Source organism: Orcinus orca, chromosome 15 (assembly GCF_937001465.1).
Source record: "Orcinus orca chromosome 15, mOrcOrc1.1, whole genome shotgun sequence".
Lineage (NCBI taxonomy): Eukaryota > Metazoa > Chordata > Mammalia > Artiodactyla > Delphinidae > Orcinus > Orcinus orca.
In genome coordinates, this window is record NC_064573.1 from 744,705 (window position 1) to 767,722 (window position 23,018).

Below are 23,018 nucleotides of genomic sequence, written 5' to 3' on the forward strand. Positions count from 1 at the left end.
GTAAGGCACGGCTGCTTTGCGGTCTCTAAATGATTCGTTTACGGGCCCCAGATACCCCAGGCTCTCTGGAGCTGGACATAATATCCTATTATTGCCTTTTTCATTCTACGTTCCTGGAAAGCAAAAAACCCAAATAAAAAACCAGAACACGTGTGAGATAAGCTCTCACCCCTCACAGACCTGGCGCCATTAGCATCACAAACAAGCCCGAGGAACCCCAGGCGCCCCCTGACTCAGAGTGGTTGCACCCACAAAGCAAGCAAGGGCCAGAGTCACTGCAGCCTGGGCTCCCATCGGCCTCTGAGAGTCCTGAGGGCGGTGGTGGTGAGGGGCGGGGCCAGGTGGGATGTCACCTAACCTGTCACCTTGGGGTCGTGACGCGCAATGGCTCTGCGTGCCTGCAAGTGACACGGGGCTGAGTTCGCTGTGTGAGCCGTGGTGCACGGCTGGTCCCTCCTGCCCTGGGGGAACGGCGCCATGGCTCTCGGGGCAAAGCCCAGGCGACAAGCAGGTCGTACCCGCCAGCGGCCCCCGGCACCAGCTACCCCGTCCTGCTGAGACGAGGCCTGGGGAGGGGCCGCCGTGCACAGCCTGAATCGCCCCCTCCCTCCTCCCCCTGCGCCCCCTCCTGGTCCTTGTTCCCTGGTCCCTGTCGTCAGCCACCCCAACTACTCGCCTCTCCCTGGGTGTAAATGACAACGATGAAGTCTCTGCCTTTTAACATCAAGGTCACTTGAAATCAGCGTCTAGTTTTCTGATTTAGTTTTCCGCCCTCGTCTCCATTTTCTCTTCTCTGCACCTTCCTGGGCTGGGCTGCCAACTAAAACCCAGACATACCAGGAAAGTCGCGTGTGCCTTAGACTGAGGCGACGACCCCCTCCCCGGGCCCCCTTCCAAACCTTTCACAGGGGCCTCTTTTCTAAATCAGGGATCGGCCGGCCGACCGGCTCCCTCTCCCACCCGGGCCTCGGGGGCCGCGCTCTGTACACGCGCCCTCGAGGCACGCCATCCTCCCCCCAGAACAAGCGGGAGTGTGGACCTCGTCCCTCTTAACAAACTAACTTTCAAACCCCTCAACCACAAACGTTTAACGGTGGGACCGGCCAAGGATCAGGTCACTGGTGCCAACTCAAGGCGTCCAAGCTGTACAGGAACCTCGGGGGCCCACACCCACCCCACGACACCGGCGTACCCCTCCCCCCATCCCCGTCAGGAGGGACCAGTAAGAACCCGCCCCGGAGCCCCTCAGCCCCTGGGCCGGGGAGGCTGGGGATTCAGGTCCCCACGCCACCATGTGGGCCTTTATTCTGCACTAGGCGGTCTTTCGAGGACTTACGAGGGACTGACCTGTGTCTACGTCACAGCTCCTGTAAGCAAGTGAGCAAGTGGGTTCCAGGCGGAGGAACCACGGTGAGCACGGAGATGTGGCCTCAAGGTCCCCCAAGAGCCCCCCTGGCACGCAGCTGACAGCTCCGGCCACCCGCTCATGAGGACAGACGTGCTTCCTGCCGCTTCCACTACAAGCCTTCTAGCAAGAGCCGGGCCCCTTCTCTATGCTCACTGCCTGTGGACGCGGGGAGTCTTGAGCCGCTCAGACCGAGCAACAAACACTTGAACTGCTTTCCTGCGCGGGGACGGACGCCTGACCGGAAGGCGTGTGGTTCCAACTCCAGGAGAGAAGCCCCATAGCCTTAGTTTTCAGTGGCCACTTCCAGGGCCGTTCCTCCGGCCTGTGTGCTCAGACTGACCCCGCGGGCCCGAGAGCCCCCCGCAGGGAAGCCGGGCTCGTGCGGGGCCGCCTCCCGGCCACGCGGCGTGTGCACCCGAGGCCTCCCTCCACCTCGGGGGCCTCCCTCTGGGAAAGACCGCTCGGGGGGATGCTGGGCGCAGAGTCCACGCAGGGGATGTCCACCCACAGGGACGTGGCGGGGCCCCTCGGAACGGGGCCAGGGCAGCGTTTACTCTTTGCCGCTCAGGGCTCCACCCTGGCGTGGCTTTAACTGGGGACGAGCAGGGTGGCACCGAAACGTCACGCGTGGGGGTGGTGTGAAGATACACGCACGTTCACGGACACGCGTTCACCGCTTTCTGGGGAAGCCGCACACCGTGACCCCAATCCTGACCAAGGAAACCGACGTCACTTCGCTCTCGTGGCCAAAACCGAAAGGCTGCGTTGACAGCTGGCCCGGGCGATGGCCGCTGAGTACAAAGCAGGGCCCACGAGGATCCTTTCGGGACCGAGTCCCTGAAGCTGCTGTCCCAGGAGTGGCCGCAGGTGCCCCTGGGGCCCCCGCTCGCCGCCCCGCCTGACGCTCAGGTGCAGGCGGGCCTGGAGCACGGGGGCCTTCCTGCTGGTGAAACGCCGGCTGCAGCCCCCAGCCCAGCAACAGGGCTGGACCCCGTCAGCTTGGCCACCCCAGGCCTCAGGGTCTCACAGGTCCCTGTCTGCTCGGGGGGCAGTGAGGCCCCTCCCAGGGCCTCCCCTGCTCTTTCCTGAACCAAGGCCACATGCTTTCAAGTGTCCTTCTTCTGTAAACGCAGGCGGCCCCTCTGTAGGGTGTGCTGGTGGGACCCTCGAGAGGCCAGGTCCCTCCCTCCCACCCTCAGACGTGCTTTCAGAGGCCCCGCCCCGAGTTCAGGGGCTCTTCCCTTGAGGACCACGTTCTGGGCCCTCAGCAACCTTAGGGGCTTGGTCACGGCCCAGGAGGTGCCAGGCTCACCTAACCAGACGCCTGCGCTCACGATGGGACCGGGACGGCGGTCAGGACGGGAGGAGGCCCTGCTCCGCACCCCCGCTCACCCCGGCGCCTTTGACTCCAGGGTCCGGCCGAGGCGGGCCCGTGTCTGAGGTTGGACGCTGGCCCTCAGGTCTGCTTTGCGCCAGCAAGCTCCGCCGTGGTCCCGCTGGAGTCAGGGCGGGGGTCGCAGAAGGCGCCCGTCTCCCTCCTCCAGGCCCTGCCCCGCCTCACAGCTTTCGGGCGAGAGCAGACGGCTGGGCTTGGGCCCCCATCCCCCACGGGCTCTCCCGGCCCTGCACCCGCCGACGGCGCTCGTCTGCCCGCTGTTTTCGGGGCACACGTGTGGTCCCGGGGCCCCTCAGGCAGAGGTTCTGAGACCAGCCCGGTGCGGCTTCCTCTGGGGGACGGGTTCTCGCTGCCTTGTTCCAGGCTGGCTTTGTGTGCCCACACGGACGGACCGTCCACGCAGGGCCCACGAGAGCACCGGTGACCTCTCACCCACCAGATCACGGGGCCCCCGGCACCTTTTCCCAAATGAAAGAGAAAAACAATCCTTCGACAAGGTGCCTTCTGCTCTCATTTTATAGGAAGACCTTGGGGCTCAGATTTTTACACGAATTAGCCTGACTGCAGGTGTCTCGAGGACGCCTGGTTTCCAAATCACCCTGAACGCGTCTCCATGGAGTCCGGTGCCGCGCTGGGACCCGAGCCCCGGTCCAGGGAGCCACCGGCACCTCATCGCCTGATCACTGAGCTTCCGACAAGCCTGTCACGTGCTTACAGTGTTCTCACGAGCCAAACAGGGTGCAAGTCGCTCACTTTCAGCTGCGCGAATACATAAAACGGTTCACACGACTAGAGAAGCGGTTCGGACACTAGGAATCGAGAAGCTGGAGCCGCAGCCGAGGCCAGGCGGTCTCCCCTCCTAACAGGGCACGTCAGCTCCCGGGGGCGCTTGCTCCACGCGGCCAGGGCCGGCACACCCGGGCGCCCCGAGCTCTCCCCGTGTCGCCCCGTGGACAGTGTACCCGAGGGTCGACAGCCACAGGCCCCCACCGGGCAGAGCTGCGCGACCCCGCTGGCTGGCGGCAACACTGCCGGCCGCCAGGGGCCACTGAGGGCGGCAGGGGCGTCCCGCAGGACACACGCCAGGCGCGCCCCAGCTGGGCGGCTGGTGCACGCGCCCCTCCTGCCGCGGCGGGCCCACGGCGCCAGGCTGGCCGCACGCCTGCCCGCGAGCACTTACCGTCGTCCAGGTCCAGCGGGTCCAGCTCCTGAGGCTCTCGCTTGACCGTTACGGGAATGGGGGCCAGACTATGATTACTGTCCTCACGCACCTCGGGCGCTGGCAGGGGCCGGGCGGCTGCAGGCTCGCTGCTCGGAACCTCGGACGGCTGCTGCTGCTGGTGGCCCGTCCCGGGGGGGCGCGCGGGGCCGCAGGGCTGCAGGCGGGTCGGCTCTTGGGTCCCGGGCGGCAGCGGAGAGGAGGGACTGTGGGGACAGAGCGCTGGCCGGCACCCCGGGGAGCAGCTACCACTCGACGGCGGACTCACCTGTGGCTGCAGCGGGGTGGGGGGCAGCGGCTGGGGGGGCCCGGGAGGCACGCCCGCGGGTCTCGGCGCCTCCTGGCCAGCGAGGACCCCGCCGACTGGCCGCGGAAGTCCGAGGGGGCCGTGGCCCGGGCCGGCCGTGGCCGGGCCGTAGGGGGCGCAGGAGAGGTCGTGGAGCTCGGGGCTGGCGCTGCTCTGCGGACGGGGCGGGAAGCCGGGCGCGAGGCAGGAGCCCGGGTCAGGCGGCAGGGCGAGCGGCTGGCCGTAGCAGGGCTTGGGGAGCGGACTCAGGCCCTGGCTCATTGGTCCACAGGTGAGGGCAGGCTCGTAGTCATCACTGGGCTCCGTCTTTATGATTGGAACTGCGAGAAAGAAAAGAAGTTAAATAAACACGCGCTGCAGATGGGAGCCGCGGGGCGGGCCCGTGGCTAGGATACTCTCCGAAAACAAACAGCGCTTTGACTGAGTCCCTGTGTGTCTCCTGCCTGCTTCTCCCACCCGATTAAAAGGAGGGTGTGAGTCATCGGCCCAGAAAGCTGCAGCTGGCTCTCATACGAGAGCACTGTTTTCCTTGGAATCTCCCCCAGCACTAATGTGCTAGAAGAATCCATTCGCAAACTGCAGTAGAAGCCTTGGGCCCAAGGGCCCGCGGATTTGTAGTAATCAAAGGGACATTTTTAACTTGGATGCACTACTGCATTTCTGCTGCTACTGACGCCCTATCTGATAAATGTCTGACATTTGGTGAACCTGAACAGTAAGATGGCGTTTGGAAGTCAGTAAAAATCTGACAGAAAAGATGAGTGTCCATTTGCTGTAGGAGAGAAGCCTTCAGCCACTCGACAAGGAAACCAGTTCCACACGAGCAAATACGCCACCCCTCCCTCCTGCTGCTTCGTTTCCACTGGAGACAACACACAACCAGCGATCACGCGGCTCCTGGGGCAGAGCCGGAAGCCCCCGGACGGCTTCCAGACCACTGCCCTGTCCACCCCTCGCTAGGAAGCCGGCGGTGCAGAGAACCGGGCTGGGAGGAGGGCGTGATGGGCACTGGAGGGTCCCCTTCACTCCCCTCCAGGCCGTGGGCCCGGCCAGGCGCCAAGAGGGCGAGGGAGAAGGTGAGCAGATGTGCCGTGGGGTCTGCACAGGGGCTGGGGCTCCACTCCCGCCCTTGCTTACTTCCTGTGTCCCGTTTTCTCGTTGGTTCCTGCCTCTTACACCAGTTAACGGGAGACATCCCGGTGGTCAGATTATCCTGCGAGTGACTGGTAAGAGCGCAGTTAAATTCATAACAGATGCCCGGCGCTGCCGTGGCAAGCGCAGGATGGGTAATGAGCTGTCATCAGATCCCCCCTAATCACATTTTCACCTCTTCGTGTGTGTGCTGCCGGATTCCCGGCGGCCGGGGCAGCCGCACGGAGGGAACGCCCCTCGCAATCCCAGCCTCCTCCTTAAGTAAATAAAGGTTCTCTCCCAAACATAGCTTTGCTCTAACAAAGGTCTTGAGCCAGCAAGGATGCACATCTCTTCCGGAACAGCCGGCGCCTGCGAATCCACAGCAGCCGTGACGAGGAAGACGGCCTCTTGCGAAGCCTGTCCGCGGGGTGCCTGGGTAGCACGGTAGCCACACGGCTGGGACCCAGGGGACACTCCAGACCCACTGACGCAGGAGCACGTAACTCCGCTGAGCATCTCCAGGCCCTGGGCTTTCGACTCAGGATTCCCAGAGAAGCTGTTTCCTTTAGTCTTACCCTCGTTGTGCCAACTTCCCAGCCCCTGCTTCCCGTCATTCTTCCCGCGTCTGACGTGTCTGCATGCTGGGCAGGGAGGCGCCTGGTCCCCGGGCGGCGCTGACAGCTGGAGGGCAGGGAGGAAGCACGCGGGTGATGGTCATTGCAGGGCCGCCACGGGAAGTATCCCTGCTGCCTGCAGGCCGAGCCACGGTCGGCCACTCGTCCCCGAAGTCACGTCGGGCCGAGAGCTGTAGGGCGCGGCGCCTCAGACGCCCAGACCCCGGTGTGCCCAGCGTTCTTGGACAGGACGCACCCAGCACGGCGGGGGCAGGCGAGCCCACGGAGGGTGCACGGGGCGTCCTCACCCGGGTGCTCCGCGGGGGTGTGCATTTGCTTTCATCAGCCAGGCCGACGACCCACAGGGCCTGGCCCGCCCCGGTGCCCACACTCACGGGCCTTTGCTGGGGAAGGGACCTCTCTCCCTCTCTCTCTCACAGCCAGCTAGGGCTCTGCGTGAGGGGTCGGGTCCCCGCAGGACTGGATTCCAGGGAAAGTGTCACTGGCTGCCGGCCGCTGCCCGCCGTCCTCGGGTGGCACTGATCTCCGTGTGGCTCACACGTGGGGGAAACGCCCGCAGGTCCCGGCAGCAGCCGCGTGTGTCTCCCGTGGCTCCGAGGGCTTCCTCCGCAGCGAGGGTGTGAAGATTCCCCACGTGAACGTGCCCTGGCGCAGGGACCGCAGGCCCCGGGGGGGGCGGGCACTTGGTACAGGAGCTGTTCACAGCCCAGGCCGGGCCCCCAGACTCGGTGCGCCTGTGGCCCCGTGTCCCGGCGCGAATGCGGAAGCACTTGTGGCTTCGTCGGGTGGCCCCTCAGGACCAAGGGTCTCTCCGCTCCCGATCCGCACACCCGTGGCGGCAGCTTCTGCAGCCCAGGGGTTCTTTCTTTTAAATTAATTTATTTGTTTATTAATTTTTGGCTGTGTTGGGTCTTCACTGCTGCGTGTGGGCTTTCTCTAGTTGCAGTGAGCAGGGACCACTCTTCCTTGCAGTGTGCGGGCTTCTCATTGCGGTGGCTTCTCTTGTGGTGGAGCACCGGCTCTAGGCACGTGGGCTTCAGTAGTTGTGGCACGTGGGCTCAGTAGTTGTGGCTCACGGGCTCTAGAACGCAGGCTCAGTAGTTGTAGCGCACAGGCTTAGGTGCTCCGCAGCGTGTGGGATCCCAGACCAGGGCTCGAACCTGTGTCCCCTGCATTGGCAGGCCGATTCTTAACCACTGCACCACCAGGGAAGTCCCAACCTGGGGTTTCTGCCGTGAGCACCTACCGGCTGGGGTCCCCGCGTGGAAGCCCACCTCAAGGAGGGGCCTCTGCTGGGTCCAAGCTCTGTGTGCAGCCCAACACGGGCTCCTGCTCCGAGCTGGGCACCCCAGGGAGGCGGGCTGGGGGTAGCGGAGCAGCCTGGGGCAACCTTGACACAGATGCACGTCCTCGCATGTAAGAGAACGTGTGATGTGCCGCGCACGCTTCCCGCTACAATGCCCAGGGTGTGAAGGTGGCCGTCAGCTCCAGCACAGGCAAGACGGCCTCTCCCAGGAACAAGCGGCCCTGCCTCTGGTCCGACAGCCTCAGGCTCCAGGACGTGGCTCTGCAGACGGCACTGCGGAGCTGGGGGCAGCCTCCAACCAGAATCATCCAGAAGCGGCCAGTGGGCACAGCTGTCACTAAAAGCAGCCCCGACAAACCCATATGACCCGGGGGGGGAGGGGGGATTCGAAAGCTGCCCGTGTGGCCTGTGGCGTCCAGAATGGCAAGGGTTAAGCTCTGCATCAGCGCGCTGACGCTCAGAGCTCTCGACCTTAAGGAAATACGTGTCTAGCAGGTTAAGTTAAAGCCCTGCTGGGTGCCTCTCTCCTGCGCCGGATTTTCAGCCAGCACGAGGGCCAGCTCGCCCCTTTCGTCCAGGGTCCCCCGAGCTCTCTAAAAACCCTCCCCCTGTCTGCTCTGCCGGCTGTGGAGGTGCAGCCGGGGAAACGGCCGTGGGCTGATTTACACGTCACGCGGCCAGCCTGGGCCCTGCGACCCCGGGGGCTGCGGAGGGCACGAGCGATCGGGCATCTGTGCTGCTGGCCGCTTCAATGTCCATGGCTTATGACCTGTTTAAAGCTGCCCTGGGGCACCCGCGTTCACTCCCTCTTCGCCCTGGGGGTCTTTCTGGGAAAGTCTCAGCAAGACGATCTTGGGGGGCCTCTGTGGGCCAGACCCGGCCGAGGGCGTGAGGCGAGGGCTCAGGAAACGCATCACCTTCCCATGGCGTCGGGACCCACTGGATTCTTCCCACGGTCGGGTGGAGACTCGACCCGGGCGGGACCCCTCCCCACCGCAGCCTCCGGGCCTTCGCGGGCGCACGAGTCCTTGGTGACCCAGCCGAGCTGGGCCTCCTTGCTCGGCTCAGACGCCCTTCCCTGCATTTGCAGCCTCTCCGCATGCGCGCAGTGGGCCGATCCCACCTCTGGAGGCCCCAGCACGAGGCCACCACTACGAACTCCCTTTGGGCACAGACTCCTGTGCACTTAACGGAGATAATCCCCCCCCTGCCTGCCCTGAGGGCTCCGCACAGCCCAGGGACAGTGACCAGGACAGAGACCCCAGCGCCTCAGCGCCAGGTGGGGGCAGTTCCCGGCAGATGTGGAGCAGACGCGGGGCCCGGGGCACATGCGCCTGCTACCCCCAGGGCACCTACAGAGTCTAAACGCACCGAAAGCAGAGGGTGCCTCCCGCCTCCTCTGGGGACGAAGGGGACCTGCCCGGCCGTGGGCCCGCCTGCTGGCCACCCAGTGGGATCGGGGAGGCCCAGGCAGGTCCGGCCGCCTTTCCGGATCCGCTGCCAGACCCGCACCTCCTCGGGTGGACTCTCTCCAGGTCCTCGCGGTTCACAGACACGGCCGCACTGCCGTGTCACTCACGTGGCCAAGCAGTGTGAGCCTTGCTCTGTCCGCAGGGCGCGGGGTGGACACGTGGCCCCCCAGGCACAGCTGCCCCATCCCATCCGCACGCCCTCCCGACGCCTCTCAGATGGCATCCACCCATGGGAATCGGTGCCCACGTCCACACCCTGCCCTTCACCCGGGGTTCAGTGGATTTTGCAAATGGCTGATTTAATGGAAGATCAGACAAGGGCAGCAGAGGCCCTCGGCTCACGGCCACTCGGCCCTGGGCCGCTACCAGGACCCGGGGCAGAACTGAGGCCTGGGGTCCTCAACTCAGCCTGACCCCCAGGATCCCATGTGGACGGAGAAGCCAGGGGGCAGCGTGACACGACCCCTGCCGGGGAGCGGGGCTCACACCCTGGCCTGCCGGCCGTTACACAGAAGGACGCCGTCTCTTGTGAATCACGCCATCACCTTCCCACCGTCCCCGGGCAGACAGGTGGAGCACAGCAGCCGTCCCGGGCTCCCCTCACACCTGTGCGCCTGGGGCTCGTGCCCAGACCAGGACCCGCACACGAAGCAGGAGGAGCTGGGCGCCCTCCACCACCTTAAGAGCACGGCCCAGGGGTCCGACCACGGGACGCCCGTCCTCTGACCCCCGGGAGGCCAAGGCCGACTGCCTGGCAGCTACAGGGGAGACATTTGGGCCTCGGCCCTCTTGAGTATCAGAACCACGGGAACCCAACTGTTTTATTCAGAAGACTTTTCGCGCCTGTGACACAAGCTCCTCTGTGAGTCCCCCGAGCTCAGGGTTTTACAGACGTTCGCATCCCTGGCACTTTGCATGGCGTCCAGACGCAGGCGAGTGAAGAACAAAGGCAAAACGGACGCAGAAGAGCAGGCCAGCCCGAAACTGCACCAAGAGAAAAGCAGGCACTCCTCCTACACGCACAGCTAGTGTCCTGCACACACGGACGGACGCACAGACGTGGCCACACCTGGGACGAGGGCGAACGTCTGCGCTGCTCTCAGGTGGATGAACTCAGAGCCCCGGCAGGCACCCGCCGGCTGCGCGGCCCTGGGGCTGATCCTGTGACCCACAGGCCTCGCTTTTCCAGCTGTAACACAGACGTGACGGCCACCTAAGAGGTGGTGAGGGACCCAACGTGGCATGAGCCGTAAGGGCAGCGGCACCGAGCCTCCCCCACACGGGGACAGCGGTGCAGGGCCCTCCCTCTTCCCAACCCGCTGGCACAGGGAGCAGCGGGGCCAGGGGTCAGGCTTGGGGCCACAGCCCAGCTCTTTGGCCTCGGACAGGCCAGGGGTGCTGCTGCCGACTGAACTGTCCCCCAGACGCGGGGGCTGAAGCCCTAACTCCAGGGTGACTGTGTTTGGAAATGGGCCATTAGGAAAGGAGTCGGGTTCAACGAGGTTGGAGGGGCCCTGATGCCATAGGGCTGTGGTCTTAAGAGGGAGAGAGGGTCTCGCTGTACATGGGGGACATGGCGAGAAGGGGGTGTACGGGCGCTGAGCATGCCCCGCAGGCGAGGACGCCCCCCGTGACCGCCCCCCCCGCCCCTCCCACCAAGGCCTCAGCGGTTCGGCTGCGGCCACCGCCCTGTGCAGAAGAGGTTGCCCCGAGCCCGGAGAACGGAGAACGAAGCTCAGACCGTCTTCTGTTTGTTACGCGTGAGCCGCGGACACAAACGCCAGCAGGGTAGCTTCAGGGCGCGACTTTTCTGAGGCCGGAGACGTGGTGGCAGGAGCCTTCTGCACCGCCGGCCCTCAGCAAGCGGGCGCCCACGTCTGCGTCCAGGGCCGAGAGGGGGCTGGGGCGGATGGACCGGAGGACGAGGAGGGGACTCACAGACCCCACCGCCGCGTGATGGCAGGCACAAGCTCCTACCCCCCCCTCCCCCAGCACAGCCAGCACTTGCGCCAGGTCCTCGGGTTCCCAGAGGACAAGGCTCTGGGCCGCATGGCAGGAACCTCCCGACCGAGACACCACAGACTCCGCTGAGACCCCAGCTCCGCGGTGGCGGCAGTGCCCGCCACGCCTGACGGGGTGGCCTGTCCTCCCTCGGGTCCTCCCCGCCTTTCTGGGGGTGCTGCCTGGCAGCCTCTGCGGGAGCGTCGAGTGGACACCGGGAGACAGCTCTGTCGCGGCAGGCGGGGTGTGAGCGGGTGTGGCGGCCTCGCCGTCTGTGGCACCAGCCCCGTGGCTCCAGGGCCCTTACCCGGGGCTCCGGCTCCCTGCAGCTGGGTTGGCCATGGCCTTCGGGCAGAGCAGACCGCACAAGCCAGCAAACGCGCCGCTTGGACTTCACCCGCTGTTGCCAGCGCTGCGTCCGAAGGGAATGTGATTCACTCTCCTGTGGTTTGACCCGAGCAGCTGTGCACAGAGGGCTGTGACTTGGCGGGGGGCCGTGCTGGGGTAACCCCCGCGCCGCGCGCTGTCGTGGGCAGGCCCCGGTCCCCGGGGGAAGGGGTCACCAGGTCTTCCCTCCGCAAGGCTGTGCTCAGACTTCTTGGGGGTCCAGCCTCACTCCCGACTTGCGTTGCCTTTGCAGTCGGTGGCCGTGGCCCTCAGGTATCTGATCAAAACCACCCTCCCCCTCGCTGTTCCGCCACGGGTGATGGTCTCAGTGGGGGAGCCTTGGGTGTGGCCCCCCCGCAGAAAGGGTACCCGCCTTCTTTCCCAGCAGCTCAGGCCCCACGATTCACCCCCTCGTCCTACTCTGTTCCAAGCTCAAACCCCTCCCTGTGGATTCAAGGCCACGTCGGGGGCCTCAGGCCGGTGTCTGTCAGGACGGTCGACAGAGTTGACCCCGTGGCGGCTTTTAGAGGGGAAGCCCCCTCCCCTTCACATGCCTGGGCTCTCCTGCCACCGGGTCTGGACACCTCACGGGGAGGCCAGCGGCGTGCGAACCAGACACACCGTGAGGAGCTCAGGCCCGTGGAGAGCGCTGCGGGGAAGGGCGGCTTCCAAACCCTCCCCACGGGCCCCGGCCCAGCCCTGACTCGTCCCTCCCGGGGCGCCCGGTGGGGCAGCCAGTTCCCTGCCTCTCTGCGGCGGCAGGTTTAACGTGGAAAGAAATGAAAACATCGGTCCCTCGTTCTCCTGCTGGAACAGCGAGAGCGCCCGAAAATTGGCAATTTACTAACAGCAGCCTCCGGGACGCGGGAGTTCCCAGGAGAAGGTGCATCACAGCGCCTGCATGAGCCCGACGTGCGTAGCTGTGCACCGTCCCCCTCCAATGCACGCTCACCGCCACGCGGTCGCCACGCCACTGAGCTGACTCAGGAAGGTTCCAAAAGGCCCATGGGCAGCGGCCGTGCCACCAGCCACAGCGGGCGCCCCGTCCCGGCTCCCGCCAGCCTGCACCGGGACCCACCCGGCTCCCCTCAGCCTTCAGGTGGGAATGTCGGGTGGGCTTGAGGCCCAGGATCAACACCCCCAGGGCCTCCCTGGCTGACTCTGGTGAAGCTCCAGGACCCTCACCCCGAGCAACAGGTGGGCAGGGGGCCTGGTGCCACTGCAGGCACTCCTGGGGACCAGCTAGAAACATCTCAGGGGAACAGGCAGACCCTCCAGGCCCGAGGATCTGTCATGACTGACCTCCTCATTCTAGGAACATGCTGACTTTGGCCCATGACTCTGAAGTCGTTGGCTGGGATTCCCCCCTAGTGTGTGAGCTGCCGCCCCTGCCTGCTCGTCCCGGGGTCACTGGTCAGCGTCGGAAACGGAAGCCCTGGGGACACAGCCAGGGTGGACGCCGTCGTCCCCCCGAACCCAGGGGCCGCTCCCCACAGAGCAGGCTGTTTTCCCTCTTTAACTGGGGCTGTTTCCCCGGGGTCTCGGCCTCGTGACAGGTACTAGGGCCCCTCAGCTCACAGCGCTGGAGAGAGCGGACGCTTTCTTTTGGGAGACTGCGGTTAAACCCAGACAGCGACAAACAAGAAACTGAGGAAAACCTCCCTGGCTGCACGTGGGTGGGTCCGTGGCCTCTCCTGCAACTGCCCGGCTGTCTTCTCTGCTCTGCCCTTGACCTTCCCGCCAGGAACCCCCGCTGTACACACTCTGCTTGCTCAGGGCGTCCTACACGCACCTGGAGACTTTCCCCCAAACACGGCCCCCAGAGACGGGGAGCGGCCCTAGCCGCCCGGGCCCCGCGCAGACCCGCAGCCGGGCTTCCTTGCGGTTTGAACAACGACACGAACAACGCGTCAGACGGCGGGCGGCGGGGTGGGAGGCTTCTCTGCGGCGGAGGCTTCAGAGGGTAAGGACAGGCTGGGACCCGACGTGGGAAGGAGGTGCCCACCTGGCCCCTAACCAGCACCACCTGCTGAGCCGCGTGAAGACTCAGCGCGAAGCTGCAGGGGGCAGAAGCGACCGCGAGAAAAAACACCAAACCTAAAAGCTGGGAGCTCGAGTCCCGCTCTTGCACTGGTGCATTTATTGTTTACAAGAGAAAAGCACAGGAGGACGGTCCCCACGACCCGGGCACGGAGTCAGGGCCGGCTGGGGTCCCTGCTCCCAGGGAGCTCACAGCCCCACGGGGCACAGCCACCCAGGAAGGCAGGGCAGGGCCGGGGCTCTCAGGCGTGAGTGGCACAGACCCCTCGACCCCCTGGGGATGGGGCAGATTTCCAGGAGAGAAGTGAAGGGAGACCAGGGCCTGATGAGAGCAGCACAGGCCACAGAGCCAGACAGCCATGCTCCGGAGGGACGGACGGACGGACGGACGGCTCTGTGGGCGGGGCTGGGTCACCAGCTCGAGGGACCGGGGGGTCCGGGTGACGGTCCACACAGCATGAGCGATGGGTGTGCTGGGCTGACACGGGGGTGATGGGGTGCGGAGCGGGGGGCAGGTCAGCCCCTGGAGGGAGGGAGCCTGCAGGACTGAACGGCAGCTGTAGGGTTGGGGGGAGACGGTGGCCCCTCGACAGTCCTGCCCCAGGATCTCAGTGACGTGTCTCTGGGGGCCTCGGTACCCCCCCCGAAAGGGGGACCCGGTTTGCACGCAGACCCCCTCCCTCTGACTGGGGGCGTCTATGTTAAGCGGGAGGTGAACTTCGAGCAGGAACTGCAGGAAACGACGTTCGAGCTGATTTCTAAACTGCTTTAGAAAGGAATTTTTCTTTATAAGCCTAGGTTTTCTTTAAAGCATTCAATTTTTAGTCAACCATGCTTGAATTTTAATCAGGACACGATCACTACATTTCCAAACAAAGACTGAGTATTTTCTGCTGTAAGGAATGTAGTACACATCCGAGAACAGGCAGGATTAGTGGAGTGCGCAGTGCCCATCCCAGAAGTCCCAGAGGGGCCCCCACAGACGGCCCCACGGCAACGCACACTCCTGCAGGTCTGTTCACGTACACGCTCGTGACGTGATGAGCACGAGACCACGTTATTCAAGCCTGGACAGGCGTGGCTAGCGTCTGCCCCAAAAACAGTTGATTCTGCTTGCTATCCCCTCGGGTTTTCCAGGGCTTTCTATCACCTAGTCTATCGTACGTGACATTTCACACTAGGAGAAGACCAAAGCCTTCAAAAACGTCTTGCTTTTACTAAGATGATGACATGGCTGCTTTCGCAATCAGTCCTAGTGCGTGGTTTCCCTCCTAGGTTATATGAATCTCAAGTTTTTAAAACAGCAGTCACAGTATAACAAGACCGTTGGCACAGCTGTGCTTACGTGACACAGGTGAATCAGGACGCGGCCCTCTCTGGACACACACCCTGCCGGCCTGGAGGAGGGCGGCATGGGCCCCAGGCGCCAGGCCTCGGGTCTGGGCAACACCGAGAAACAACTTTCTACTAGTTCAGAAGCGAAACAACACACGATGCTGTTCTCCTTCAGAAAACAGCCTGAAAAGTGGAGAAGGTACACACACAGGTCTTTTTCAGGCCAAGAAACCATCCTCAGAGCGTGTGAGCGGACAACCTGAACGAGGTGCTTTTTGGTCGAGTAAAGGGTGTTTGGGAGCGCAAGCCCCCTGGTCACCGGAGACGCAATTATCCAACCAGGAGTTTTCTGTGGGACGTTAGCTCGAGGACAGAAATCATTACCGTCAGTTAATGATCACACCAACCACCAGCCTTCAGGCTTCATACAAGGGTTTATTTCTAAAGGCACCTGCAAGATCATTATAACCATTTGCTTCTCCGCCTTAAACATCTCTAGAATTTAAACTCACACCGAGGCCACCTCAGCTTCTGTGTACAGAAGAGCTGCACCTCTTCCCCCTTGGCGGTTGTATATCTGCAAGCAGCTAGCAAAATGATCAGTAATTATTCCCAAATGCAGCCCCCAGCCCCAAGAGTAACGAAGGAAAATACACTGAAAGCTCCACTTTTCTCTGGAAGGAACCGACGACGTGATCTTGCTAACAGGACGGTAACACCTCGGGCGTGCAGCGCGACCACACGGTCTGAAGCCACCACGTGTCAGGGTTCCTGATTTTCTTTCAGGAAAAGCACCCCGTGGGTTGGTTCGCAGCGTTTAGGGTTAGAAAGAGAGCGTTACCATTGGCGGGCAGGTAGGTGAAGTGCTGGTACTGGCTCCTCTTCCGCTTCCCGTTGCAGACGTAGAAGTTGACTTGGACGGGGCTGGTTATCCTCTGGTTGCGAAAAGGCGGGATCTCCACCACCAGCGAATTCTAGTGAGAAAGCGGCAGAAGGAGGGGGCGGTGAGCATCTCGCAAACGCACAGACACACCCAGGCCCTCCCGGAGTGTGAAACACACGGCAGTTTTCCCCTTCAGAGAGGCCACCCTGAGAGCCTGCAGGGACCCTGATTCCTCCCAACAGAGCCGAAAGGTGGGCTGAGGGTGTGTGCGAGGTAGGGAGGCGGGGGCTTCACCTACGATGCCACCGACTGGGCCCAGGAGAGAAGCCGTGAGCACAGATGCTAAGAGTGGGCCCGCTATCGGGCAGGGAAGTCTCCACAAGACCCCACGCCCCTCTGCCCTCACGCCAGGGCATGACCTTCAGAAAACTAAGCCCACATTCACCGACTTGGTGCTCCTGGGGAAGCCGGGAGCAGCAGTTCAGGTAACTGGCAACAAAGACAGGGGAAGTGCTCGCCGCAGACGTTCTGTGCCGACGGCCCAAAGCCCAAGCCATGACCCTCTCAAATCGAAGGGGACGGGAGAGTCGGACTCAGCGAACTTGGTGGGGCGGACAGTCAGGCACGGATGCATCAGGGTGGCTTGCGGAAGCTGCTGTTACCTTTCCATGTTTTCAATGAAAAGTCAACGACATGTTTACAAAAGTGGCCCTTTCAAGTACAGGTATAAACACAGGTCGCCGTGGGGCAGCACGTGTGTGGGAGAAGGAAGCAGGCTGGGGTCCGTGTGCCGTGACCGGGCGTCCACGTGAGGGCCCGTCCTTGGCGCCAAGGAGGTGCCCTTGCTTTGGGGGTGGGGAGGAGAGTTCACATCCAGAAAGTTTCTTCAAGGTTTTTTGTCATATGAGTTCGGTTAACAAGTAGGAAAATGTATAAGAAAAATCCATGGCATCCCTTTTTTTTTAAATTAGAGTAACTGTAGCCTGTTACCCAATTTAACAGCAAAATTGATTGAATCCTGTTAATAATGAAATCTGAAGAATGTTTAACCAAAACTGAGGAGAACTTCAGGGCAACCTCTTCCCTTTCCAGGTGAAGAAATGGGGCTCAGAAGCCTGCTGCTGAGGGCACACGAGTGGCAGGGCCGGAGGGGCCGGGACCCGGGCTGCAGCCCCCTCTGGGCTCCGTCCCCTGGGGCCACACTTGCATCAGGCAATGGCCCCTGTTGTTCTAACAGCTTCATTCCATTTGGAAGAAGCCACAAGCACGCAGGTCTCCTGCCTGAGCAAAGGAACCCCAAGGGGACGGACCCAGTGGGGGTGAGGGTGTGCGCCCGGCCAGACCCCTGCAGAGAGTCTGCACCCCAGCTATGCGGCCCGTGTTCGGGAGCCTGGCTGGGGCCCAACGGGTCTGGGTTTCTGCCCTGGCTCTGCCATCTCTGGGTCTTAGCTCCACCACCTGCGCAGGGAACCGGAAGAGAAAGACACTCCTTGGGGGCTGTTTTCTGAGAATTCAATGATATGAGGCGACCCTGCAGGTGATGCTGGCCCCCGGCACACAGCGGGTGCGCCATGATGGCAGACACGGCGGCCCACGGCGACCAGAGCCCGATCTCTACAGGAGGAACCAGGACAAGAGACAGAAAGGAGGAGGGTTTGCCTGAGCCGGCCAGAAGCAAAGCGGGGAGGCGTCAACAGGAGCGGCTGCAGGAAGCACCGGGGTGCGTCCGGCAGGGCAAGGAGCCTCGACGGTTCCACGTCGCGGGTCGGCTTCTGTGGGTTCTAAGAGGCTGGAGGGCTGTGTTTTGATGTGGTCACAGACTGAGATGCTAGACAAACTATGAAATTTTGTCACAAAGTTCTGTCCTCATGGGAGCACTAACGCTAAATACACAGTAAGGCAGAGGCGGGAAGGAAAATGCAGTGACAGGAACACCTGTCACGACAGGAACAGAGTAAGGGTTACAAACGGCACTCGGTACATCCATGTCACCTGCTTTAAGAACACCCGCTGTCTGGGGGCTTCCCTGGTGGCGCAGTGGTTCAGGATCCACCTGCCAGTGCAGGGTACATGGGTTTGATCCCTGGTCCGGGAGGATCCCACAGGCCGCGGAGCAACTAAGCCCGCGAGCCACAGTTACTGAAGCCCACGCGCCTAGAGCCTGTGAGCCACAACAAGAGAAGCCGCCGCAACAAGAAGAAGCCTGCGCACCGCAACTAGAGAAAAGCCCGTGTGCAGCAACAAAGACCCAATGCAGCCAAAGATAAATAAATAAAATAAATAAATTAAAAAAAGAAAACCCATTGTCTAAATTGCTCACGATAGTACATAAACTATATATACAGCACAATCCGACCATGTTTTAAATATGCACACAACATGAGGTACGTGTATATATGTATGTGCACATGGAGACACACACCCGTGACAGGAAAAGGATGGAAGGAAATACGCCCAAATGTTAATGGTGGCTACATCCAAGTGGTAAAATTACACTAGGCGTTTTCTTTGGTTATACTTTGCTATATCTTCCAATTTTCCACAGTGAATATGACACTCTTTTATAATTAGAAAAAGATATATAAAAGTAAACTTCATTTAAGAGATAAGAAAGATGAAATGGTGAACGTAAAGCACACCATTATTCACATGTCCTACGTTTCTTTTAGAACACATGACTGATAACCGTTAAGCTTTCTTTAATATATGCGCTGTTCACAGTGGAAAAGGAAACTCAACAACGGAAAATCTGAACATGCAAACTTGGCAGAATTATTTCGATGCCAACAGATGCATAGCTTCTGCAGGCCTCTCCTTCCTGCCCAGGGAGAAGGGGTGGGCGGCACTGGGGCCTGGGGGCAGAGGACTCAGGCCTGCGGTGGGGCTGGAACTGGGAGCCGAGGGCCCCCGTTTCAGGGTGACGGCTGGTGGCCAGTGTCTGTCACAGCAAACCTGAGGGCCGGCTCTGCGACTGCTGGGCCTGCGGGACCCAGAGTCCCCATCAGAAAGTGGAGCTGCCTGAGACGGGGCACTTTCCCGGGGGGGCCCAGGAGGAGCCCAAGAGGATGTGTGAGGTTAGAGGCCTGGACACCCTGGGGGGAGCGAGGTCGTGGACGCAGGTGTCGCCCCTGGGCCAGGGAGGAAGCATCTCCTTCTGATACCATTTGAAAAGCCTTCTGGTAAATGGGTCGGTGCTTGGAAAAGAAAGCTTAAGTCGCAGGTGAAAGATGCTTCTTCCTGACAGCGCCGCCTGTGCGGAGGAAGTGCAGGCCCCAGGCCTCCTTCCCAGCACGTGTCCTCCCGGCCACCGTGCAGAGGGCGCCTAGATCCCTTCGGCAAAGCGCACAGCCCGAGGTCCCCTGTTCACATGGGGGAGCCTGAGGAGAAAATTCAGTCCTTGACCTGGACGAGATTCTGAACCGTGACCCCCCCATTCCCTGCATCCACACACCTGAGTCAGGAGTGGCTGGTGGGCCGAGGCAGAGAGCCTGGAAGGTCTGTGAACGTCTCCAGAAAGTCACCTGCTAGCCTGTACGTTATGTTACCTGAAGGTTTCTACTGCTCTTCTGGGACCAAGTAGGACACACACGCACTCGGTGGTGCACAGTTAACCCAACCCCGGCAATAATCGCTTCACACACAACAGTCTCAACACCCCGACGAGAAGACAAAGGCTGTGAGGGCAGGTAAGAACACCCTGGCTCTTTGCTGTCTGCAAGGGCCCGCTTAAGACACAAGGACACAGACTGAAAGGCGGGTCAGAGAACGCTGCGGCAGCTACGACTCCACACAGAAAACATCCTCCGTCGACAACTCGAGAAAGTCATTCTGCCTCAGGTCCCTCCGTGCGTGAACACCACGAGGGCCACGGGAGGCCGCGCGTAAGGACGGGCTCAGGCAGGCCCTGGGCCAGCGCAGCGACCCCTCAGAGGTCAGGCGTGTGCGGCGGGCGCCCGTCCCCGCAGGGGCCCCGGCTGCCGGCCAACGGACAAGCCGGTTGAGCACACTGAGGTCTGACCTCGCGTCTGTGTCCTGGCTCTTCCCTGGGAGGACAGCAGTGAGGGGTCACTGTCAAGGATGCTGGCGGAACCCCGAGGTCCACCTGCCCAGGAGTGGGGAAGGTGTGCTCAGGTTCCGGACAGCAGGTCCTCCCGGCCGGGGGGAGGGGGCAGCGGGCCCCCTGGGGCCCTGCTGACAACGGCAGCCAGAGGGGACAGCAGGCCCCGGGGGTATGAGTGCATCCTGGTCTTCCTGGTGGGGGGCCTGCAGCACACGAGGCGCCCTGTCCTCCCTGGTGGCCCCACGTCCGAGTCTTCCCCGTGCTGCAAGTCCCGAGAGCGCTTATGTCGGGAGGCATTTCCCAACCATTTCCGTGCCTCGCTCTGTCTGTTATGTTCATCAGTGGTTCGTTTTAACAAAGTAGAAGCCATGTGCCTTGGGCCAGGAGCCGCCGCCGATAAAAAGCCCCGCCCGGAGAGCGCCGCCCACGGCCGCCCGCCGCACTTACCGGCTTGCACAGGGCTCCGTCGATTTTCGCCTCCATCTCCCAGATGTGGTGGCCGTCTGCAAGAAAGGGCGCGAGAAGTCCGTTACTCTGTCCTGACCGGGCACCGCCCCGAAATCACACCCGGATGCAGGCAGACGGGACTCGGGGTGGGAACCCTCTGATGAGAGGGTCCACCTTGGCCCGGCCGGCCCACTCACAGCTGGTGAGACTGGGATGCCGCACCTGACTGACCGGCTGGAGAGAGGCCACGAGGCCCTGGGGAGAAGCTCAAACCCAAACCCGAGAGCATGGACCTGGCGGGGCCTGGAGACCCCCGCTCTGCAGGAAGGAGCCACGTGCCAGCCCCGGGAGGGGTCCACGCTCGGGTCTCCAAGGGGAGCGAGCCCGGGAGGCGTGCGGATGACCCGGGTAGGAAGGGCTGTCTGGGGACTCGGACCCGGTTTGAGTCTGGCCTGCGGCGTACAGGGGGCTGCGGGGCCTCGCGGCCGGGGCCACAGAGCCCTCGGTGTCTCGGGGGCAGGGTTATTCTAACGAGCAGGGGCCCGGGAGCCTCGGTCCTGCCCCAGCTCAGGGGAACCGCCGGGTGAACAAGAAAATCCGCTCTGTGACTGCGCTTTGGCGCATCAGGATACAGAAATGCAAAACACAAGGTATTTTTAACCTCACCCTGTGGCGTTTGCATGTTTGAAAAAACTGAAAAGGCTCCAGTGCCGTGAAAGAAAGGGTTTATTGTCCCCGGACCAGGCCCTCGAGGGAGCCGAAGGCTGGAAGCCCGCCCTCCGGGGTGACGGAGCGGAGCCTGTTCTGGGAGCTGGGAAGCACTTCTGGCAGGCACGCTGTTTGTGGACCACGTCTGGCCGCTACTTTGAATTAATAGACGTCAGTCTCCTACAGGGGCCTCCTTCCTCTGCATCTTGTATAAAGTCGGCTCCCCAAACAAACCATTACAGCTAGATGGGCTGAGCTGTTGCTTATTCTCTGTTTTCCAAGAAGAAATGTGTGTGTGTTCCAAATCCTAAATTATAAATAAATTAGACAAAATCTCCTTTTTCTCCCTGGCAGTGCTGGCCGGGCAGGGGCGGAGGGTGGAGCAGAGAGGAAATGTGACTCACAGAGCGGCTGGGCCGTGCCAGGACCACACCAGCCCCTCGGGACGCGGAGGTGCCCAAGCTGAGTAGCCACCAGATGGACCCACTCGGTGATAAGACAGGGGCCGGGGCCCGAGGGACCCGCATCCAGCTCTCCTCGAGGAAAAAATAACAGGAAACGGAAAGAACACCCACCACCCTAAAGGCATCGGGAGTCTGCAAAGCAGCGAACGCTCCAGAGTCCTGCGAGCACAGGACTCGGTGAACGAGGTGCCCTGGCTCCGGGCCGATAAACGAGGGGGATCCCAGCGCCTGTGCAGAGCGCTACGGGACGCAGGCTGCTGCGTGGCGCGGCCCAGACCTGCCGCGCACGCGGACGTGCTGTCGGGCCCCCCACCGGTTTGAGGAGATCGAAGTTACTCTTCCTGTAACCAAGGCTCCCGCGTCCCTGGTGCCTTTTAAGATCAACAAGTTTTCTCACGACAAAGCCTATCTTCGTCCCTTTCCCCCAAAACAGCTTTAAGCGCTCAAACCTGAACTGTCGGCAGCCGCTCCGTCTTTTGTCGACAGAGGCTGACAGGCCTCCCGTCAGGAGAGGGGAGACTGAGGCCGCCCGGCATTACCCGGCGTCCACCTTACCACCACCGCCCTCCAGGAGGGGCCCAAGACCAGACCAGCCTCCCGGGAACGCTGTTGCAGGTTCACCCGTGGAACAAAAATTAAGGGAAATACAGGCGTGGAGTGGAGCGGGCGGTGGGGTGTGCACGCTCAGGACACACAGGGCGGGAGGGGTCTCTTCCCTCCAGGGCCTCCCGGGCCTTTGGGACACCATCCTTGTCACAGCGCCCGCCTGGGGGCCGGCGGTCCCACTGTGCACACCAGGGCTGCGAGCCAGCCGGGCCTGGCCACCGGCACGGTTTCGGAAAGTGCAGACCCTTCAAACCACACCACTAAAGCCCGACTCGCAGGCCCAGGGCTCCCTGTGTCCCCGCCACCTGGCCCTGGGGGGCTCTGGCCCCGAGTCTCTATTCTGTGGTTGGGTCACAGCCGAGGGGCCGGCCTCGGGGATCCCAAGCGCAGCATGAGCTCTCGGAGGCCAGGGTCTCCTCGGTCAGAAGTGCACACGCAGCCCTGCTCAGGGCCAAGACCGGAGGAGCCGCCCAGGGCTGGTGACTGCCTGCTCTGTCGTCACACGGGGACCCTCCCCACTGGCACCCGGAGCCCCGCTGGCTGCTGACTCCCCAGAGCTGCCCTGGCCTCCCTCGGGTGGGAGGCCATGCGGCCTCTGGGCGGCCTCTTCTGCACAGGCCCGGCTGGGCGTCCTGCGCAAGTTCAGCCTCTACCGGGAAGGGAAGCGATCGGCCCTGAACGGCCCTTTGTGTTCCAGCCTTATCAGGAACTTGCTGGCTTTCTCAGTAGGAAACTGCGCGCAAGCCCAGAAGTAAAAATATTCCCAATCATTAGGGAATTCCCTGCGGCGTGAGTCATCAGAAAGGCTTCCCCACCCCACCCACGGCCAGGAGGCTTCCACAGCCGCCTCGGGAGGAGCTGCCTCCGTGGGACAGGGCTGAGCGGGGGCCACCGACAGAGGCCCGAGGGTCCCAGCAGCCTCCCTTGTTTCCGGCCCTCCGCAGGGCCGGGGGGAGGTGCTGCCTCTGACCCACACGTGGTGGCACACTCGGGCCGTCGGAGCCCCGCGGACCAGCAGATGCACCTCCAGAGTGAGGGAAGGTCCAGCCGCTGCGGCACCTCTGAGGCCCGACACCCCCACCAGGAGCGCCCAGGGGAGCAACACATGTGTGCTCTCGGGAGCCCGCGCACAGAGTCACTGCAGCGTCACGCATGACACCGACGGCCGTGCACGGCAAACGATGACCAGGACATTCTCTCTCCGGCCCTC

At 62.5% G+C, this 23,018-nt stretch overlaps 1 protein-coding gene across 5 annotated transcripts in view; it reads right to left on the reverse strand.

Moving 5' to 3' along the window:
- Window positions 1-23,018, reverse strand: part of NFATC1 (nuclear factor of activated T cells 1) — a 101,776-nt gene that overhangs the window by 25,782 nt on the left and 52,976 nt on the right. For 2 of the 5 annotated variants that reach the window (XM_033406148.2, XM_004280020.4), the window contains exons 7-9: window positions 20,031-20,086; window positions 15,482-15,614; window positions 3,985-4,650 (exon numbers count right to left, since the gene is read on the reverse strand). In XM_033406148.2, the coding sequence (XP_033262039.1) occupies window positions 3,985-4,650; window positions 15,482-15,614; window positions 20,031-20,086 (855 nt within the window). Of the gene's footprint in view, window positions 1-3,984; window positions 4,651-15,055; window positions 15,615-20,030; window positions 20,087-23,018 lie in introns of those variants that run through there. The other 3 variants (XM_033406149.2, XM_033406147.2, XM_033406152.2) reach the window with 3 other exon arrangements.